Source organism: Aquarana catesbeiana, linkage group LG03 (genome assembly GCF_042186555.1).
Source record: "Aquarana catesbeiana isolate 2022-GZ linkage group LG03, ASM4218655v1, whole genome shotgun sequence".
NCBI lineage: Eukaryota > Metazoa > Chordata > Amphibia > Anura > Ranidae > Aquarana > Aquarana catesbeiana.
The window spans coordinates 549221004-549240892 of record NC_133326.1 but is presented as its reverse complement, the minus strand read 5'-3'; the positions used below and the strand labels follow the sequence as shown (position 1 = coordinate 549240892).

General features: G+C 43.1%; 1 protein-coding gene across 5 annotated transcripts in view; it reads right to left on the bottom strand.

The window, feature by feature from the left end:
- Positions 1-19889, bottom strand: part of CACNA2D4 (calcium voltage-gated channel auxiliary subunit alpha2delta 4) — a 374858-nt gene that overhangs the window by 214545 nt on the left and 140424 nt on the right. For all 5 annotated transcript variants that reach the window (XM_073621593.1, XM_073621591.1, XM_073621594.1 and 2 more), the window contains one exon: positions 19459-19539. In XM_073621593.1, the coding sequence (XP_073477694.1) occupies positions 19459-19539 (81 nt within the window). The remainder of the gene's footprint in view (positions 1-19458; positions 19540-19889) is intronic.

Genomic DNA, 19889 nt, shown 5'->3' with positions numbered 1-19889 from the left:
TTCTCACAATGTGCATTAGAAGCTGCAGCAAGTCACATAGAGCCGCCTTATTTCCTGGCTGGAGGACATCCAGCACCAGCATCATCTTTTCTTGTCAAATTTGTTTTATTAGATTTTAACAATTTATACAATCAGGTACAGATGCAACAATAAAGAAGTAACATCATAAAGTACAGTTGTGAAGATAGCTCCAAGACAAAATATAAGATGATATATACTCTATAGTTCAAAAATAGGCATAGTAATTAAGAGAATTTGTTCTTAAAAGTGTTTGGGAAAGATCGAAATCCAATATAATAAAGAAGACAAATTAGTATTAAACAAGAGGTTATCGAAAATCACACATAGCATAAACATGAAAAATGTATAGAGATCTATCTAGTATATGAAGCATATTAGAGTTCAAAATTATAATGTTATAAATATAGAAGGTATAGGTAGAATTGTTGTTACCTGGACCAAGAGGAAAAAGAAAAGGGAGAAACATTTGGGAAATGGGAGAGCAAAGAACGGAGAAAGGCAAGGGATAAAAAATTAAGAAAATGGAGGGAAAGAGGAGAAAACGAGAAGTAAGAAGAATAAGAACACCAATAAGAATAAAGTAAGAATAAAAATAAGAATAGAAATAGGAATAGTTCCTGGGGTAGAATGCAACTTCAATCACCAGACACACATATAAAAAGTGAAAGTATTAATTGTATGTTACCAAGGCATCAATAAGGATTCGTCAAAGTTGGGGGGGTAAATAATGTTTAACCCAAGGATGCCAGGTTTTCTCGAATTTGCAGATTTTGTCATGAGTGACAGCTTCTATTTTGACATGGATCATAGTAACTCTGTGTTTGGTTTCAGCTAATATTAGCATTGGTGATTTCCAGCTATGTTCTATTTCGCGGCTGTTGTGATTTGTAGAAGGAGTTTAAAGTGGGATCGGGTGAGGTTAGCCGGTTTTAAATACAGCATCCACTTTTCTTCCCAAGCTCGCCCCTTTTATTCATTGGATTTTTGTGCTGTAAATCATGGACGCTCAGCATCACATAAGGGTATTACCTAGAGTGGTCTGAATGTAATTGAAGCCTGCCCAGAAATGTCCACTCCTCCAGACTGACATCCACCCATCAAGGCATTCTGCATATCTCCTCCCAAGAGTCAGCACACATCAAGGCTGGGGGTTCCTGAGAGGAGTACTGAGGCAGGGTACGAAGATATTTTCATGAAGCTTGATACAGCCCCCTGTCAGCCCTTCCCACCAAACATGATCTGTCTGCATTGTATAGAGAAGCACAGAGACCCGGTTTTGAGAATGACACAAAAATTAATTTTCACAAAGTCTGCTGCCTCAGTTTTTATTATGGCAATTTGCATATACCCCAGAATGTTACAAAGAGTGATCAGATCAATTGCAATTAATTAAGTCCCTCTTTGCCATGAAAATGAACTTCATCCCATAAAAAACATCTCCACTGCATTTGTGAAGAAGGCTTCAGGGCGCCCAAGAAAATCCAGCAAGCATCAGGACCGTCTCCTACAGTTGATTCAGCTGCGGGATCAGGGCACCACCAGTGCAGAGCTTGCTCAGGAATGGCAGAAGGCAGGTGTGAATGCATCTGCACACACAATGACGAGAAGACTTTTGGAGGATGGTCTGGCATCAAGAAGGGCCGCAAAGGAGCCAGTAATCTTCAGGAAAAACATCCAAGACAGACCAATATTCTGCAAAAGGTACAGGGATTGGACTGCTGAGGACTGGGGAAAGTCATTTTCTCTGATGAATCCCCTTTCTGATTGTTTGGGGCATCCGTAAGAAACCTTGTCCGGAGAAGAAAAGGTGAGCGCTACCATCACTCCTGTGTCATGCCAACAGTAAAGCATCCCAAGACCATTCATGTGCGGGGTTACTGCTCAGCCAAGGTAATGGGCTCACTTACAATTTTGCCTAAGAACACAGCCATAATTAAAGAATGGTATAAAAACATCCTCCGCAAACAGCTTTTCCCAACCATGCAAGAACAGTTTGGTGATGAACAATGCCTTTTCCAGCATGGTGGAGCGCCTTGCCATAAGGCAAAAGTGATAACTAAGTGGCTTGGGGAACAAAACATGGAAATTTTGGGTCCATGGCCAGGAAACTCCCCATATCTTAATCCCATTGAGAACTTGTGATCAATCCTCAAGAGGCGGGTGAACAAAAAGAAACCTCACAAATTCTGACTCCAAGCATTGATTATGCAAGAATGGGCTGCTATCAGTCATGATGTGGCCCAGAAGTTAACTGACAGCATGCCAGAGTGAACCGCAGAGGTCCTGAAAAAGAAGGGTCAACACTGCAAATATTGACTCTTTGTATAAAGTTAATGTAATTGTCAATAAAAGCCTTTGACACTTATGAAATGCTTGTAATTATACTTCAGTATACCATAGTAACATCTGACAAAAAGATCTAAAAACACTGAAGCAGCAGACTTTGTGAAAATTAATATTTGTGTCATTCTCAAAACTTTTGGCGAGGGCTGTGTCTGCGGGAGTTCATACAGCATCAATATTGCTGAATTTCTACAGCACATGTTCAACAAATTGTACAGGGACGTAGGAAACGTTGATACAGAAGGGACAAAGCATGTCTCTTCTGCATTAAAAATCCTGCCTGTTGATCCATTTTTTGATTTTCCACTTTAAGTTATATAATGAAAATAAAAGATTTAATTTTAGAATTTCATTAGCATGTAAGGCCCCATTAACACCTGAGCTTGGCGTTTTCAGGCAGAAAATCGCACGATTTTACCTCGATTTTGCAGCGTTTTTTACCACGATTTGTCGCGATTTTGTGCAGGGCAAAAGGTCACCAATGTAAAAAGCAGAAAAACACACAAATCTGCCCGATTAGGGTCCAGAACTTGTTTGAGCTTCAGGCGTAGGGCTTCAGGCGTTTTGGAGTGGAGGTGTGAACCATCTCCATAGAGAATAATTGATTTTTTCCCCTCCAGCATTTTGTAGCTTCAGGCTTCAAGCTACAAAACGCTCAGGTGTGAATGGGCCCTTATGGGTGAGGGAAGAACCAGGGAGGACAAAATATAAGCTGATTAAACTACAGCTTTAAAAATAATAGAAAATACAGAAGGGATGGCATTGACATATCTCGTCTAAGCAACTGAAGGTATCATTTTACCACCATCCAGCTCTGAATGTTAGTTTGTCCCTAAAATGGACGTATCATCAGATATATTGCACTTTAAGTGCAGCATCCTCAGTAATGTATCATTGTAACATTTCTGGGAATTTATCACCCTTTAGAGCCGGTTCACACTAGAAGCAGCACGACTTGCAGGTCGCCTCACCGAGGCGACCTGCACACGACTGCCACGGCGACTTGCAAAACGACTTCTGTATAGAAGTCTATGCAAGTCGCCCCCAAAGTAGTACAGGAACCTTTTTTCTAAGTCGGAGCGACGATTAGAACGGTTCCATTGTACAGAACGGGAGGCGACTTGTCAGGCGGCTAGGTCGCCTGACAAGTCGCCCCCGTGTGAACCGGCTCTAAGGCTCCTTTCACATCAGGTCCACCTGTCAGTTTTTCTGGCGGACCCGACTGGACTCTCAATTATTCTCTATAGAGTGGCAGATGTGAACGGACATGTGTCATATGGACATCCAATCCGATCTGCTAAAAAAGAGAGATGGGAATGGCAGTCAGGTGTAAATGGATAGGTGGTCTGTTTATATCCAACCACCCATAGAAGAGAATGGGCTGTGTCTGTGCCTGCTCTGCATAACTGATGCGGACATGGATCAGCCATCCACCTGCTCAGCTTGGAGCAGCGGACAGATTCCTCCTGAGCTGGTGGAGTCCACTACGTGTGGAAGGGGCCTTACAAAGATTGCTTCATCTGCTTTCCTCCACAAGAGGTCAGAGCCATTTTTTTTTTTTTTTTAGGTGACAACCAGGGTCGCCATCCACTTCCTGGACTGAGATGTCAATTATGAGATGACACAATCATGTAAAACCTGGCACCTGTACAGTTCCTGGCTGTGTTCAAAAATGTCTGACACAGATCAGCCCCTGTTGCTGTCTCTCACCATGTGACTTGCTGCAAAGTTACAATGTTGAAGTCTAAACCTTTGGGAAAAGGAGATTGAGGAAATGCTTCCTCCTGCCTGCAGCAGACAGATCACATCAACTCACCCTAGGCAAAAATCACTGACTGAAGTAGGGTTGCCACCTGTCTGGGATTCACCCGGACAATTCAGGTTTGGAATCATGTGTCCAGGTTTCAAACTGCCTGAAACCCGAACACTTTATTCAGACTGGATTATGGTCTCCCAGCAGGGTTGCAGACTGCAGTTGTCTAAGCTTAGAGTGTCTGTTACACTCTCTTTCACACTGCCCAAAGACAGCACTAACAATCCCCCCCCCACACACACACACACAGAGGAGAGAGGGCTAAATCTGCTCCTTTTCCTCCCACCCCTACCCCTCTGTATCTACCCACACTCCAATCCCTGGCGCTGTGCCTCAGAAAAGGAAAGTGGGGGCCGGAAATTTTAAGTTCAGCAGCCTCACATACATCTGGATGAGAGGTGCCAAGGGGTGGGTGAGCTCACCATCCATCCCTGTCTGTGACTGAAGTCTCCCCCCCTCCCCCGTTCTCTCTCCTGCCTCTGAGTGAGTACACTAAGGGAAATCAGGGTTCTCAGAGCTCCCCTTTACACCAGAAGCCACAGTGTTCCCCCTTACATCAGAGTCCTCTCTGTGCATCAGAGTTCCCAGTGTTCCCCCTTAAATCAGGGTTCCCTGAGCATCCCTTATGTCAGAATCCCCCGAGTTATCCCTCACATCAGAGTCTGCAGAGTCCCCCCTTACGGTGTAGGGGAACTCTGCGGGTTATCTTCATATGATTAGAAATGTTATTTAATTGCAAAATATACCGTATGTATAGTTAATACTATAAAGAAAAAAAAAAAAAAATGCTGTGCGCTGCTAAAGTGTTCGTGTTTGACTTGATGAAAAGGTGGCAACCCTAGACTGAAGCCCAAGGGTGACTTTATGCCAATAAAACATAGAGCTTTCTGAAACATGATACTGTTGTTGTATATTGTGATCTGTCAGAAAATGCATTCTTGAAGACTTGTAAAGTATTTAAATCAGTTCACTACTCAGTGTGCAGCAAAAAAACTTAGGACCAGCAACTTGGAATACAAAGCCGTGAAAAGGAGTGTTTTGCTCCCTCTAGTGGCAAACGGAAACACTAGCTTCTTAAATGGTTCATACGCAATAGCTTAGGATCTTGCTCACAAGAAATGGATTGGATTAAAAGAAACTGAAAGAATATCTGTTCTCAAATCCAAATAGCATATATACACATAAATATACAGTGGGGCAAAAAAGTATTTAGTCAGCCACCAATTGTGCAAGTTCTCCCACTTAAAAAGATGAGAGGCCTGTAACTGTCATCATAGGTATACCTCAACTATGAGAGACAAAATGTGGAAACAAATCCAGACAATCACATTCAGGGCCAGGACAAGGGGAGGGCAGAAGGAAGGTTTGCCCTGGGCGCAATGGTTTATGGCAGATATTTGGGTGCCCCGACCCTAACCCTAAGGGAAGGGGGGGCGCAGTTTGGTATTTTTGCCCTGGGCACTGGATGGCCTTGTCCAGGCACTGATCACATTGTCTGATTTTTGAAAGAATTTATTTGCAAATTATGGTTATAGGTATTCACCTACAAACAAGCAAGATTTCTGGCTCTCGCAGACCTGTTGTGGTTATAGGTATTCACCTACAAACAAGCAAGATTTCTGGCTCTCGCGGACCTGTATCTTCTCCTTTAAGCCCCGGTTCACACTGAGGCAGCGCGACTTGCAGCGCGACTTGCAGCGCGACTGCCTCAGGCGACCTGGACACGACAGGGGCGGCGACTTGCAAAACGACTTCTATACAGAAGTCTATGCAAGTCGCCTCAAGTCGCCCCCAAAGTAGTACAGGAACCTTTTTCTAAGTTGGAGCGACTTGCGTCGCTCCGATTAGAACGGTTCCATTGTACAGAACGGGACGCTACTTGCCAGGCGGCTAGGTTGCCTGACAAGTCGTCCTAGTGTGAACCGACCCTAAGAGGCTCCTCTGTCCTCCACTCATTACCTGTATTAATAGCACCTGTTTGAACTTGTTATCAATATAAAAGACACCTGTCCACAACCTCAAACAGTCACACTCCAAACTCCACTATGGTGAAGACCAAAGAGCTGTCGAAGGACACCAGAAACAAAATTTTAGACCTGCACCAGGCTGGGAAGACTGAATCTGCAATAGGCAAGCAGCTTGGTGTGAAGAAATCAACTGTGGGAGTAATAATTAGAAAATGGAAGACATACAAGACCACTGATAATCTCCCTTGATCTGGGGCTCCACGCAAGATCTCACCCTGTGGGGTCAAAATGATCACAAGAACAGTGAGCAAAAATCCCAGAACCACACGGGGGGACCTAGGGAATGGCCTGCAGAGAGCTGGGACCAACATAACGAAGGCTATCATCAGTAACACACTACACCGCCAGGGGCTCAGATCCTGCAGTGCCAGACGTGTCCCCCTGCTTAAGCCAGTACATGTCCGGGCCCGTCTGAGGTTTGCTAGAGAGCATTTGGATGATCCAAAAGAGGATTGGGAAAATGTCATATGGTCAGATGAAACCAAAGTAGAACTGTTTGGTAGAAACACAACTCGTCGTGTTTGGAGGAGAGAGAATGCTGAGTTGCAACCAAAGAACACCATACCTACTGTGAAGCATGGGGGTGGCAACATCATGCTTTGGGGCTGTTTCTCTGCAAAGGCAACAGGACGACTGATCCGTGTACATGAAAGAATGAATGGGGCCATGTATCGTGAGATTTTGAATGCAAACCTCCTCCCATCAGCAAGGGCACTGAAGATGAAACGTGGCTGGGTCTTTCAGCATGACAATGATCCCAAACACACCGCCCGGGCAATGAAGGAGTGGCTTCATAAGAAGCATTTCAAGGTCCTGGAGTGGCCTAGCCAGTCTCCAGATCTCAACCCCATAGAAAACCTTTGGAGGGAGTTGAAAGTCTGTGTTGCCCAGCGACAGCCCCTAAAAATCACTGCTCTAGAGGAGATCTGCATGGAGGAATGGGCCAACATACCAGCAACAGTGTGTGACAACCTTGTGAAGACTTACAGAAAATGTTTGACCTCCTATCATTGCCAACAAAGGATATATAACAAAGTATTGAGAGGCACTTATGATATTGACCAAATACTTATTTTCCACCATAATTTGCAAATAAATTCTTTCAAAAATCAGACAATGTGATATGTGGATTTGTTTCCACATTTTGTCTCTCATAGTTGAGGTATACCTATGATGACAATTACAGGCCTCTCTCATCTTTTTAAGTGGGAGAATCTGCACAATTGGTGGCTGACTAAATACTTTTTTGCCCCACTGTACATATGCTAACATATGGCGATCTAGAGAGAGCTACATTTATTAGGAACACGCTTGTAAATGTAACTCCCTTAAATATACAAATAGCTTATAAAGTGCCAAGTGACGCTATAAATACTATTAAATAACCAGCATAACATTAGTAAATTCTAATAAAGTGCAAAATGCATATAATACAGATAAAGTACATATGTGATTTTCCATGCTAAGTTCATACACAGTTCATATGTACAAAATATAAAATGATATATCCTCCATAAAATAAAACAGCATAAACATGAAGCAAAACATTTTCAATCTTTTTCACTTCCCTTGTAGATCCACTCCGTGATAATCTTCATCCACACACTCTATTCCCTTTAGGGATTGACTCACCAAAAGATTCTAAACTCTGTAATTAATTAGGTCTAGTGCACTAAGACCCCTTTCACACTAAGGCACTTTTCAGGCGTGTTCACGCTAAAAAAAGCGCCTGAAAAGCTCATGAAAACCTATTTCCATTAAAATCAATTAATGCTTTCACGCTGGGGCAGTGGGCTGGCAGGGTGGTGAAAAAACACCCCTCTCCATTGAAATTAATGGAAAGCCCTTCAAAAGCGCCTGAAAAGCTCTTCAAAAGCGCTAAAATGTTTTACTGGCAGTTTAGAAGCGCCTCAGTGTGCAAGGGGCCAAAGGCTACTTTCATACTGAAGCGAGCGGGCGCTGTCGTTAAGGGGGCGCTCTTTACCGTAGTTTTAGTGACACTATTTGGCCGCTAGCAGCCGAAAATGGGTTAAAACCGCTGGCAAAGCGCCGCCCCATTGTTTTCAATGGGAAGGGGCGCTTTAGGAGCAATTAGTACACCGCTCCTACAGCGCTCCAAAGATGCGGCTTGCAGGACTTTTTTGACCATCCTGCAAGCGCACCGCTCCAGTGTGAAAGGCTGCTTTCACACCGAGGCGCTTTGCAGGTGCTAAAGTGCTAAAAATAGCGCCTGCAAAGAGCCGCTCAATTCATTCCAATGTGAAAGCCCCGAGGGCTTGTGCTTGCAGGACAGTTAAAAAAATCCTGCAAGCCGCATATTTGGAGAGCTGTAGGAGCGGTGTATTCACCGCTCCTAAAGCGCCCCTTCCCATTGAAAACAATGGGGCAGCACTGCAAACCCGCCGGCAAAGTGCCGCTGCAGCGGCATTTTGGGGGCGGTTTTAACCCTTTTCCGGCCGCTAGCAGGGGTTAAAACCACGCTGGGGGGGGGGGTTAAAAACGCTGCTAAAACGATGGTAAAGCGGCATTAATATAGCGCTGCTTTACCGCCAGCGCCCGCCCGCCTCTGTGTGAAAGTAGCCAAAGCCCTCGGGGCTTTCACATTGGAGTGAATTGAGCGGCTGTTTCAGGGCGCTTTGCAGGCACTATTTTTAGCACTTTAGCGCCTGCAAAGTGCCTGAGAGTGAAAGCAGCCTTAGGGATATATTCACATATAAGGGAGTGTTCCTCCACTCTATCCTTCTGCTCCAGGGCCCTCTTTAATATGGTTTGGGTTCTGGGCAAACATTTTTTTTGGCCCCCCCATGCAATTTTGCTCTTCGCCCCAACATCTCGAAAAACAGACACACACATAGAATTATCTAAAAAAAAAACAAAAAACTTTGCAGACTCCCTTCACAGCAGTCCCACGGTGTCCTCAGTTCCCTTTCATGTCACAGCACTCCATTACATTGCAGCCTCTTCACATCACAGCGCCCTATTACATTGCAGACAATTTCACATTATAGTGCCCCTTTACACATCACAGTGCCCCATTACATTAGAGTCCCCTTCATGTCATAGTTCCCCTTTACACATCACAGCACCCCAATTACATTGCAGCCACTGTCACATCACACATTCACATGTATGTGTTTTGGCGGCCCACATTTGCGCAGGCACAGCAGCTCATTCATTTGAATGGGTTGCCATGCCTGCGTTTCCTGCAGAAAAAAAAGGTGCATGCAGCATTTTAAAAATGCAGTGGCCTTGAAATCCATTCTGCTTTTGCACCATGCGACTTACCTGCAGTTCCTGCACACACAAACGCACTGTGTTTTTAAAAGCATGGCCTAAACATCTAAAAATGCAGCAAGTTTGCCAGTGCAGGAACTGCAGGTAAGTTACATGGTGCAAAAGCAGAATGGACAGATAGTGCTTTATTTCATTGCTTGATGGGCACAGGTGTGCGCAGCCTATTACATGGTGCATGCACTTTTTTTTTTGCAGGAAACGCAGGCATGGCATTGGCAGCCCATTCAAATGAATGGGCTGCTGTGCCTGCGCAAACGTGGGCCGCCAAAACACATACATGTGAACCAGCCAGGCCCAAAATAAGCCAATCAAGCAGTTAAATACAGACAGTAATGTGCTGTAAATTATGCTGTGTGCTCTGTAAAAAAAAAATACAGCCACAGTCTCACTCAGCCTGGACTGTGGGTATGGTCAGCGTTTTTAAACTTTCTAATATTTTACACATAGCATGGGGATGGGGAGCAGGAGCCAGGGGAGGAGAAAGAAGACCTACCTTGTCCTGGCAATCTCAGCTCCGATCAATTCTCCACAAACACTGCTAGTTTCACTTGACCAGGCACCAAGCAGCATTCCACTCCGTGCCACGGTCTGACTCCTCCTATCGAGGCCTCCGCTCCTCCGATCAGGTACACTGTGCACGCGTAGCAAGGGGCAGGGCCAGAATGTCAGTGGAGCTCAAGGACCCTCCACCCACGGCCCGCTCCTCGTTCGAAAAAATGCAGCATTGGCACTGCTGCACTGTGTGCACACCGCTGATGACAGTGACAGACTGTGTGTGGGGATTTTCAGCGCCGATGTGCCAATTTGTGGGCAGCACGGAGGCTTAACGGGCAGCTCTGCTTTGGGCCCCAAACAGTGACAGGGCCCTGGGCAGCTGCCCCGTTTACCCTGCGGTAAAGACGGCCCTGGTTCTATTAACTCCAATGCGGTTTATATACAGTATCTAACAAAAGTGAGCACACCTCTCACATTTTTGTAAATATTTTATTATATCTTTTCATGTGACAACACTGATGAAATTACACTTTGCTACAATATAAAGTAGTGAGTGTACAGCTTGTATAACTGTAAATTTGCTGTCCCCTCAAAATAACTCAACATACAGCCATTATTGTCTAAACTGCTGCCAACAAAAGTGAGTACACCCCTAAATGAAATTGTTCAAATTGGGCCCAAAATGTCAATATTTTGTGTGGCCACCAATAATTTTCCAGCACTGCCTTAACCCTCTTAGCCATGGAGTTCACCAGAGCTTCACAGGTTGCCACTGGAGTCCTCTTCCACTCCTTGTATAGAAACACGAAAAAAGTACTCTTGCGCACTGGTGTGTTAGCTAAAGAGATTCAAGAGGGGCTATGGGCTTCGGCTTTGCTGCTCTCGAAGGATGGGATTATCCTAATAGTGAAAAACAAAGAAACAAGAGAGCGCACCAGCCTAGCGCATTATCCTTGGCAAATTTTAATAAATTAAAAACAAGGTAAAAAGCTACTCACAAAAGTCGCAGGTAAAATAGCATATCAAACGCACAAAGGCAATAGTGTGCCTCCCTCCTGGGACCTGGATAGCTGCCTACCACTGGAACTATTGCCTTTGTGCGTTTGATATGCTATTTTACCTGCGACTTTTGTGAGTAGCTTTTTACCTTGTTTTTAATTTATTAAAATTTGCCAAGGATAATGCGCTAGGCTGGTGCGCTCTCTTGTTTCTTTGTTTTCCTCTTCCACTCCTCCATGACGATATCACGGAGCTGGTGGATGTTAGAGACTTTGCACTCCTCCACCTTCCATTTGAGGATGTCCCTCAGATGCTCAATAGGGTTTAGGTCTGGAGACATGCTTGGCCAGTCCATCACTTTTACCCTCAGCTTCTTTAGCAAGGGAGTGTTCGTCTTGGAGGTGTGTTTGGGGTCGTTATGTTGGAATACTGCCCTGCAACCCAGTCTCGGAAGGGAGGGGGGTCATGCTCTGCTTCAGTATTTTATATGTTGGCATTCATGGTTCCCTCAATGAACTGTAGCTCCCCAGTGCCGGCAGCACTCATGCAGCCCCAGACCATGACACTCCCACCACCATGCTTGACTGTAGACAAGACACACTTGTCTTTGTACTCCTCACCTAGTTGCCGCCACACACACTTGACACCATCTGAACCAAATAAGTTTATCTTGGTATCATCAGACCACAGGACATGGTTCCAGTAATCCGTGTCTTTAGTCTACTTGTCTTCAGCAAACTGTTTGCGGGCTCTTTTGTGCATCATCTTTAGAAGAGGCTTCCTTCTGGGATGACTGCCATGCAGACCAATTTGATGCAGTGTGCGGTGTATGGTGTGAGCACTGACAGGCTGACCCCCCACCCCATTCAACCTCTGCAGCAATGATGGCAGCACTCACACGTCTATTTCCCAAAGACAACCTCTGGATATGACGCTGAGCACGTGCACTCAACTTCCTTGGTCGACTAAGGCGAGGCCTGTTTTGATTGGAACCTGTCCTGTTAAAACGCTGTATGGTCTTGGTCACCGTGCTGCAGCTAAGTTTCAGGGTCTTGGCAATCTTCTTATAGCCTAGGCCATCTTTATGTAGAGCAACAATTCTTTTTTTCAGATCCTCAGAGTGTTCTTTGCCATGAGGTGCCATGTTGAACTTCCAGTGACTAGTATGAGAGAGTGAGAGCGATAACACCAAATTTAACACACCTTCTCCCCATTCACACCTGAGACCTTGTACCACTAATGAGTCACATAACATCGGGGAGGGAAAATGGCTTATTGGGCCCAATTTGGACATTTTCACTTAGGGGTGTACTCACTTTTTTTGCCAGCGGTTTAGACATTAATGACTGTGTGTGTTGAGTTATTTTTAGGGGACAGCAAATTTACACTTTTATACAAGCTGTACACTCACTACTTTACATTAGATCAAAGTGTCATTTCCTCAGTGTTGTCACATGAAAAGATATAATAAAATATTTACAAAAATGTGAGGGGTATACTCACTTTTGTGAGATACTCTATATCTATATATAGATAGATATACACACACACACACACACACACACACACACACACATATATATGTATGTATGTTGCATACAGTGGGGCAAAAAAGTATTTAGTCAGCCACCAATTGTGCAAGTTCTGCCACTTAAAAAGATCAGAGAGGCCTGTAATTGTCATCATAGGTATACCTCAACTATTCGAGACAAAATCTGGAAACAAATCCAGACAATCACACTGTCTGATTTTTGAAAGAATTTATTTGCAAATTATGGTGGAAAATAAGTATTTGGTGGATATCAAAAGTTCATTTTAATACTTTGTTATATATCCTTTGTTGGCAATGACAGAGGTCAAACGTTTTTTGTAAGTCTTCACAAAGTTGTCACACACTGTTGCTGGTATATTGGCCCATTCCTCCATGCAGATCTCCTCTAGAGCAGTGATGTTTTGGGGCTGTTGCTGGGCAACACAGACTTTCAACTCCCTCCAAAGGTTTTCTATGGGGTTGAGATCTGGAGACTGGCTAGGCCACTCCAGGACCTTGAAATGCTTCTTACGAAGCCACTCCTTCGTTGCCCGGGCGGTGTGTTTGGGATCATTGTCATGCTGAAAGACCCAGCCACGTTTCATCTTCAATGCCCTTGCTGATGGGAGGAGGTTTGCACTCAAAATCTCACGCTACATGGCCCCATTCATTCTTTCATGTACACGGATCAGTTGTCCTGTTCCCTTTGCAGAGAAACAGCCCCAAAGCATGATGTTGCCACCCCATGCTTCACAGTAGGTATGGTGTTCTTTGGTTGCAACTCAGCATTCTCTCTCTTCCAAACATGACGAGTTGTGTTTCTACCAAACAGTTCTACTTTGGTTTCATCTGACCATATGACATTCTACCAATCTTCTTCTGAATCATCCAAATCCTCTCGAGCAAACCTCAGACGGGCCCGGACATGTACTGGCTTAAGCAGTGGTACACGTCTGGCACTGCAGGATCTGAGTCCCTGGCGGCGTAGTGTTACTGATGGTAGCCTTTGTTACGTTGGTCCCAGCTTTCTGTAGGTCATTCACTAGGTCCCCCCGTGTGGTTCTGGGATTTTTGCTCACCGTTCTTGTGATCATTTTGACCCCACGGGGTGATATTTTGTGTGGAGCCCCAGATCGAGGGAGATTATCAGTGGTCTTGTATGTCTTCCATTTTCTAATTATTGCTCCCTCAGTTGATTTCTTCACACCAAGCTGCTTGCCTATTGCAGATTCAGTCTTCCCAGCCTGGTGCAGGTCTACAATTTTGTTTCTGGTGTCTTTCGACAGCTCTTTGGTCTTCACCATAGTGGAGTTTGGAGTGTGACTGTTTGAGGTTGTGGACAGGTGTCTTTTATACTGATAACAAGTTCAAACAGGTGCTATTAATACAGGTAATGGAGGACAGAGGAGCCTCTTAAAGAAGAAGATACAGGTTTGTGAGTGCCAGAAATCTTGCTTGTTTGTAGGTGACCAAATACTTATTTTCCACCATAATTTGCAAATAAATTCTTTCAAAAATCAGACAATGTGATTGTCTGGATTTGTTTCTACATTTTGTCTCTCATAATTGAGGTATACCTATGATGACAATTACAGGCCTCTCTCATCATTTTAAGTGGGAGAACTTGCACAATTGGTGGCTGACTAAATACTTTTTTGTCCCACTGTAACAGAAGAGGGAGACCATCATAGCACTAAACTGTATTTATTAAAATATGTATATAAAATATATTAAAGAGTTCTAGGTATGGCATTTACTGATCCTTCTTCATCATTTCACAAATTAAAATATCAAATATAAACGCTAAAACTAAATTCCCAAACTCTAAAATTAAAGTGGTTGTAAACTTCTGACATGAAATACAATGTATAAGCAAAGCATATCCCTCTATAGAGTGTCCTTGTCTCAATCCAGATCACTAAGTATCATTTCTGTCTGCTGCCTCATTCCTCTGCTGCCAGCATGAGTCACTTCTGAAAGGTAGCCCTGACACCAACAGAAAAAAGGTGACAGAGAAGGGGAGAGGTGAGGGAAGGGAGTTCCAGCACACATCCTGTGATTGACAGCCTCAGCTGTGTTCCTGTGTGCTGTATGAATGGGGTGTGCCCCTTCCCTCCAATCAGCTCTCAGCTCTCCTCACTGAGCTCTGCAGAGTTTAAAGTGTTACTAAACCCAGGAGCCTGCATTCACTATATCTGGTCCCCCATAGTACACAGAACATGGAAATGCAATTACAGGTGCATCTCATAAAATTAGAATATCATCAAAATGTTAATTTATTTCAGTAATTCAATTAAAAAAGTGAAACTCATATATATTATGTAGATGCGTTACACACAGACTGATATATTTCAAGCATTTCTTTCTTTTAATTTTGATGACTATGACTTACAGCTAGTGAAAACCCAAATTTCAGTATCTCAGAAAATTAGAATATTACATAAGACCAACAAAAAAAGGATTTTGAATACAGAAATGTTGGCTTACTAAAAAGTAGAGGAGCTGCACAATTCTAGATAAAAAGAGAATCAATATTTTTGCTTAGAATAAAGATCACGATTCTCGTGGCATAACATCATCATTCACATTATACAAAACAATTGGGCTAACTTTACGGTTTATTTTATTTTATTTTTAATTCATTGAAGTGTATTTTTTCCCAAAAAACTGCGTTTGAAAGACAAACACAAACACAGTGTGACATAAAATATTGCAAAAACCGCCATTTTATTCTCTAGGGTCTCTGCTAAAAAATATATATATAATGTTTGGGGTTCTAAGTAATTTTCTAGCAGAAAATATCAATTTTAAGTTGTAAGCAACAAGTGTCAGAAAAAGGTTTAGTCTTTAAGTGATTAAACTGACCTCATTTACAGACCAAAGTTAATTCCTTTAATCTAAAAGAACCAAAAGATAATTTGTTTATAGTTATCTCCCAGCACTGATAATTGTGGCTTTTTTTTTTTTTTAGACAGCTCTGAGTGAATAGAGAACGGCTCTGCACTTACATGAATGAATCATGTAAATGCTGGATTAAGATCGTGAGGGGGTTTGAATCGAGATTGTGATTTTTTAACGATTAATTGTGCAGCTCTACTGAAAAGTATGTCCATGTACAGTATAGTATGCACTCAATACTTGGTCAGGGCTCCTTTTGCATGAATTACTGCATCAATGTAGCGTGGCATGGAGGGGATCAGCCTGTGGCACTGCTGAGGTGTTATGATAGCCCAAGTTACTTTGATAGCGGCCTTCAGCTCATCTGCATTGTTGGGTCTGGTGTCTCATCTTTCTCTTGACAATACCCCACAGATTCTCTATGGCAGGGATGTTTAACTGGCGGCCCTCCAGCTGCTGAGAAACTACAAGTCCCATCATGCCTCTGCTTTGGGAGTCATGCTTGTAACTATCAGCCATGCAATGCCTCATGGGACTTGTAGTTCTGCAACAGCTGGAGGTCTGCCAGTTTGACACCTGTGCTCTATGGAGTTTAGATCAGGCAAGTTTGCTGGCCAATCAAGCACAGTGATACCATGATCATTAAACCTGGTATTTGTACTTTTGGCAGTGTGGGCAGGTGCCAAGTCCTGCTGGAAAATGAAATCAGCATCTCCATAAAGCTGGTTAGCAGAGGGAAGCATTGATGCAGTAATTAATGCAAAAGGAGCCCCGACCAAGTATTGAGTGTATACTATACTGTACGTGGACATACTTTTCAGTAAGCCAACATTTATGTATTAAAAATCCTTTTTTTATTGGTCTTACGTAATTTTCTAATTTTCTTAGATACTGAATTTTGGGGTTTCACTAGCTGTAAGCCATAATCATCAAAAACAAAAGAAAGAAATGCTTGAAATATATCATTCTGTGTGTTAAGGCTAAGGGTACATTCAGCCCCGATATTCTTATAGTGTGTACCCCACTTAGCACATCTATATAAAATATATGAGTTTCACTTTTTGAATTGAATTACTGAAATTAATGAACTTTTTGATGATATTCTAATTTTATGAGATGCACCTGTATTTTAGTAAATATAAACTGCTAAATATATTTTCTCCTCAGCAGTATATAGCAGTCTTGTGACTTCTATCAGTGTCCTACCGAGCGCTGGGTAAAGCTTGTAGGAGGAGTTTTCATTCTGCTTTGACTGTCCTATGATGCTGCAGGACTCCTGACCCTCTGTCTATACAGGGCCCTGTGCTGATCACATGCACCCTCCCAAAAGAAAAAAAAAACCTAGCAATACACACCAAACTGAGCATGTGTAGAGTGCCCCCAAGGTTCTGTACTAACATGAGATGGATTGGGGGCAGTAAAAGAAGGGGGAGATCTGAGAAGACAGGATCAAACAGCCTTTTTACACAATGCAGAGGATTAACCCCTTAGGTTGCACAGTGAGTATAACAAGCATGCTTTACTGCATATACAGACTGATTTTACTGTTGTAGGTTTAATAACACTTTACTAACTTTAGCTCCCAGCCACCTGTTTTCTGACAGCCCAGAAAACTGTACAAAATCTGTAGTATGAATGGCTGTAGAGGAAGACGGGTTGCACAAAAAAAAAAATTAATTAATTAATTAATTAATTAATTAAAATAAAATAAAATGTAGGAGCATTTGTTTAATCGTTGTGTATTACCTGAGGCCAGTCACTTCACAGAGTATAAGTAAGGGTTTACAACCACTTCAAGCACTTATTTAAGCACCCTCCCAGGGAAACAATGTATTTATACCACTTTATTAACCCACTATGGGTAGTCTGAATATAAATACTACAGACTTAAGGATGATCTTTGCCTCTGCTCCCATCACCCTCTTATTTTAATTAAAAACTCTTAAATAGCAGCAAAATAGAAAAAAGACAATGTTAAAATGAGTATGTCTAAAATATATTCATAAAAAGTGTGAGGGGAAAAATTGATCAACAATAAAAACACCACATATCTATATAATATTACCCATTCAGTCTGCGGTTATGAAGCAATTGAGGTTCAAATTGACATTTAATCCCCTAGGATGCCAGGTATCAAACCTGTACACCCATTTCATCTACAGTATTTCTGGGAGACTGCTCTCCTCAAATGGGTACTCCTCCAATTATTATACATACACACTATCGATTACAAAAAATATTAATGCACTTGGATCCTTATTGTGAAAGAGTTTAAAATGTTGAAAAACACTACAATATTGTGGGGATGTGCTAAGATTGTAGCAGCCAGAATCTGGAGCAGCTGTACATTGTAACCAATCAGCTTTAACTTTAGCTTGTTCAGTTAGGCCCCTTTCACACTGGGGCGGTGGGGGCGTCGGCGGTACAACAGCGCTATTTTTAGCGCTGCTGTACCGTCGTTCTTGCAGCGGTATTTGGTCGCTAGCGGGGCGGTTTTAACCCCCGCTGGCGGCCGAAAAAGGGTTAAAATCCCTCGTACAGCGCGGCTATAGCCGCGGTATTGCCGAGGTATAGCCGCGCTGTCCCATTGATTTCAATGGGCAGGAGCGGTGAAGGAGCGGTGAATACACCGCTCCTTCACTGCTCCAAAAAAGCGGTTTGCAGGACTTTTTTCACCGCCCTGCCTGCGCACCGCTTCAGTGTGAAAGCCCTCGGGCTTTCACACTGAACAAACAGCGGAGGCTGTTTAGGGGCGGTTTGCAGGCGGTATTTTTAGCGCAATACCGCCTGCAAACCGCCCCAGTGTGAAAGGGGTCTTAGGGTTTTAAATGAAAGCTAGAAGCTGATTTGTTGCCATGCACAGCTGCTCCAGATTCTGTCTGGCTAAGGTTGTTAATATGCTCTCCAATGCTAACCAAGAGCTTCCTCATGATATATTTAACAAACCATAGGGTAGCAAATAAGAGAAGTTCATTGTTAGAATTTCCATAACATACATTAGTCATTATTTAATGCACAAATGTTGGAGTTTAAGCGACAAGTTTTATTTGGGCTAACATTAAGAGTTAGGGTCCCTTCCTTAGGCATCATCCAATTCTATAATACCAGTGAAAGGGACCCAAGTCCCAGAAACGTGCATCTTTAATAATTTAAAGCTGAACACCAGCCAAAAATTACAAGATAAAAAAAAAAATAGCCCATTAAAAGAATAACAAAATCAGCTTTGTTGTCAACAATGAAGGGAGAAACAGCACAGTGATGAGCTCGTCTTTCTGCTATCTCCTCTTAGCATGCTCCACATGAACTGATTGCCTCCTTGTACTGCTTCTTCCTCTTACTCTCCAGCTCTGCTGTACAGGGACTGCCCGAGGTTGCCATTAGGTCAGTTCAGGTACTTATACTGCTTGCATTAAAGAAATTACATTTATTGATGCATTAATGATTACAGCACTGAATTATTTTGTGTTTTTTATATCTGCCTGGAGTTCAGCTTTAAAGTGGAAGTCCATGCAAAAACTAAATTCCCTGCATCTATAGCCACCAACATTCTAACACTAGCCTATCTAGCCCTGAAAAGAAAAAATCAGTATACTTACCTTTTCTGCAGGCAATCCGACCCGATCTCCAGTGGCGGAAGCTCTGATCCCACACTGAACTGTCAGCCGCGGCTTCGCTGTGTAGGTGGGTGCAGAGGACACGTCCGTCAATGGAAGCCCCATAGTAACTCTATGGGTGACGTCACTTCCCATTAATTTCACAGCCGTTGTTGGACGTGTACTCAGCAGAGCTTCCGCCACTGGAGATCAGGTTGGATCGCCTACAGAAAAGGTATGTATACAGATTTTTTCTTTTCAGGGCTAGATAGGTTAGTGCTAGAATGTTAGTGGCTATAGATGCAGGGATTTTCGTTTTTGCATGGACTTCCACTTTAAGTTAGCCAATAAAGGATACCACTTAAACCCCAAATGGTCTGTTTTTTCTGATATATGAAACAAAAAACCCATAAATGATATCCAACAATCCAAATACAATCCTACCTGCAGCGATAGCAGTCTTGTTGTGCACGGTGACAGCGATATGGGTGCTAACAGTCACAACTTCCGACTTGGGGCCAGCATCTGTAAGAATGCAAAATACCATCAGCCACAGTTGTGATATAGCTGACTGTCCTTATTCAGGAAGTACAGGTGCTTAAAGTGGCCCTATCACAATGGCTGCCACAGCAGAGGCTCCCATCCAGCTCTGGGGCAGAGCTATCCTTTGCAACATCATAAGCTGCGTCGCAACTGCCGATTCCACTGATGGGTGAGAGCTTCATCTGTGATGGATAACAGCTAAATTTGGCAGTTTTGTTATAGGTGGTGAAAGTTTAATTTTCCATATTCCATATTATATTTGTTTTAGGACATTATTTTATCTAAGGTCAGGAGTCATCTTCTAACACTGGACTAGAAAACCCTTTTGTCAT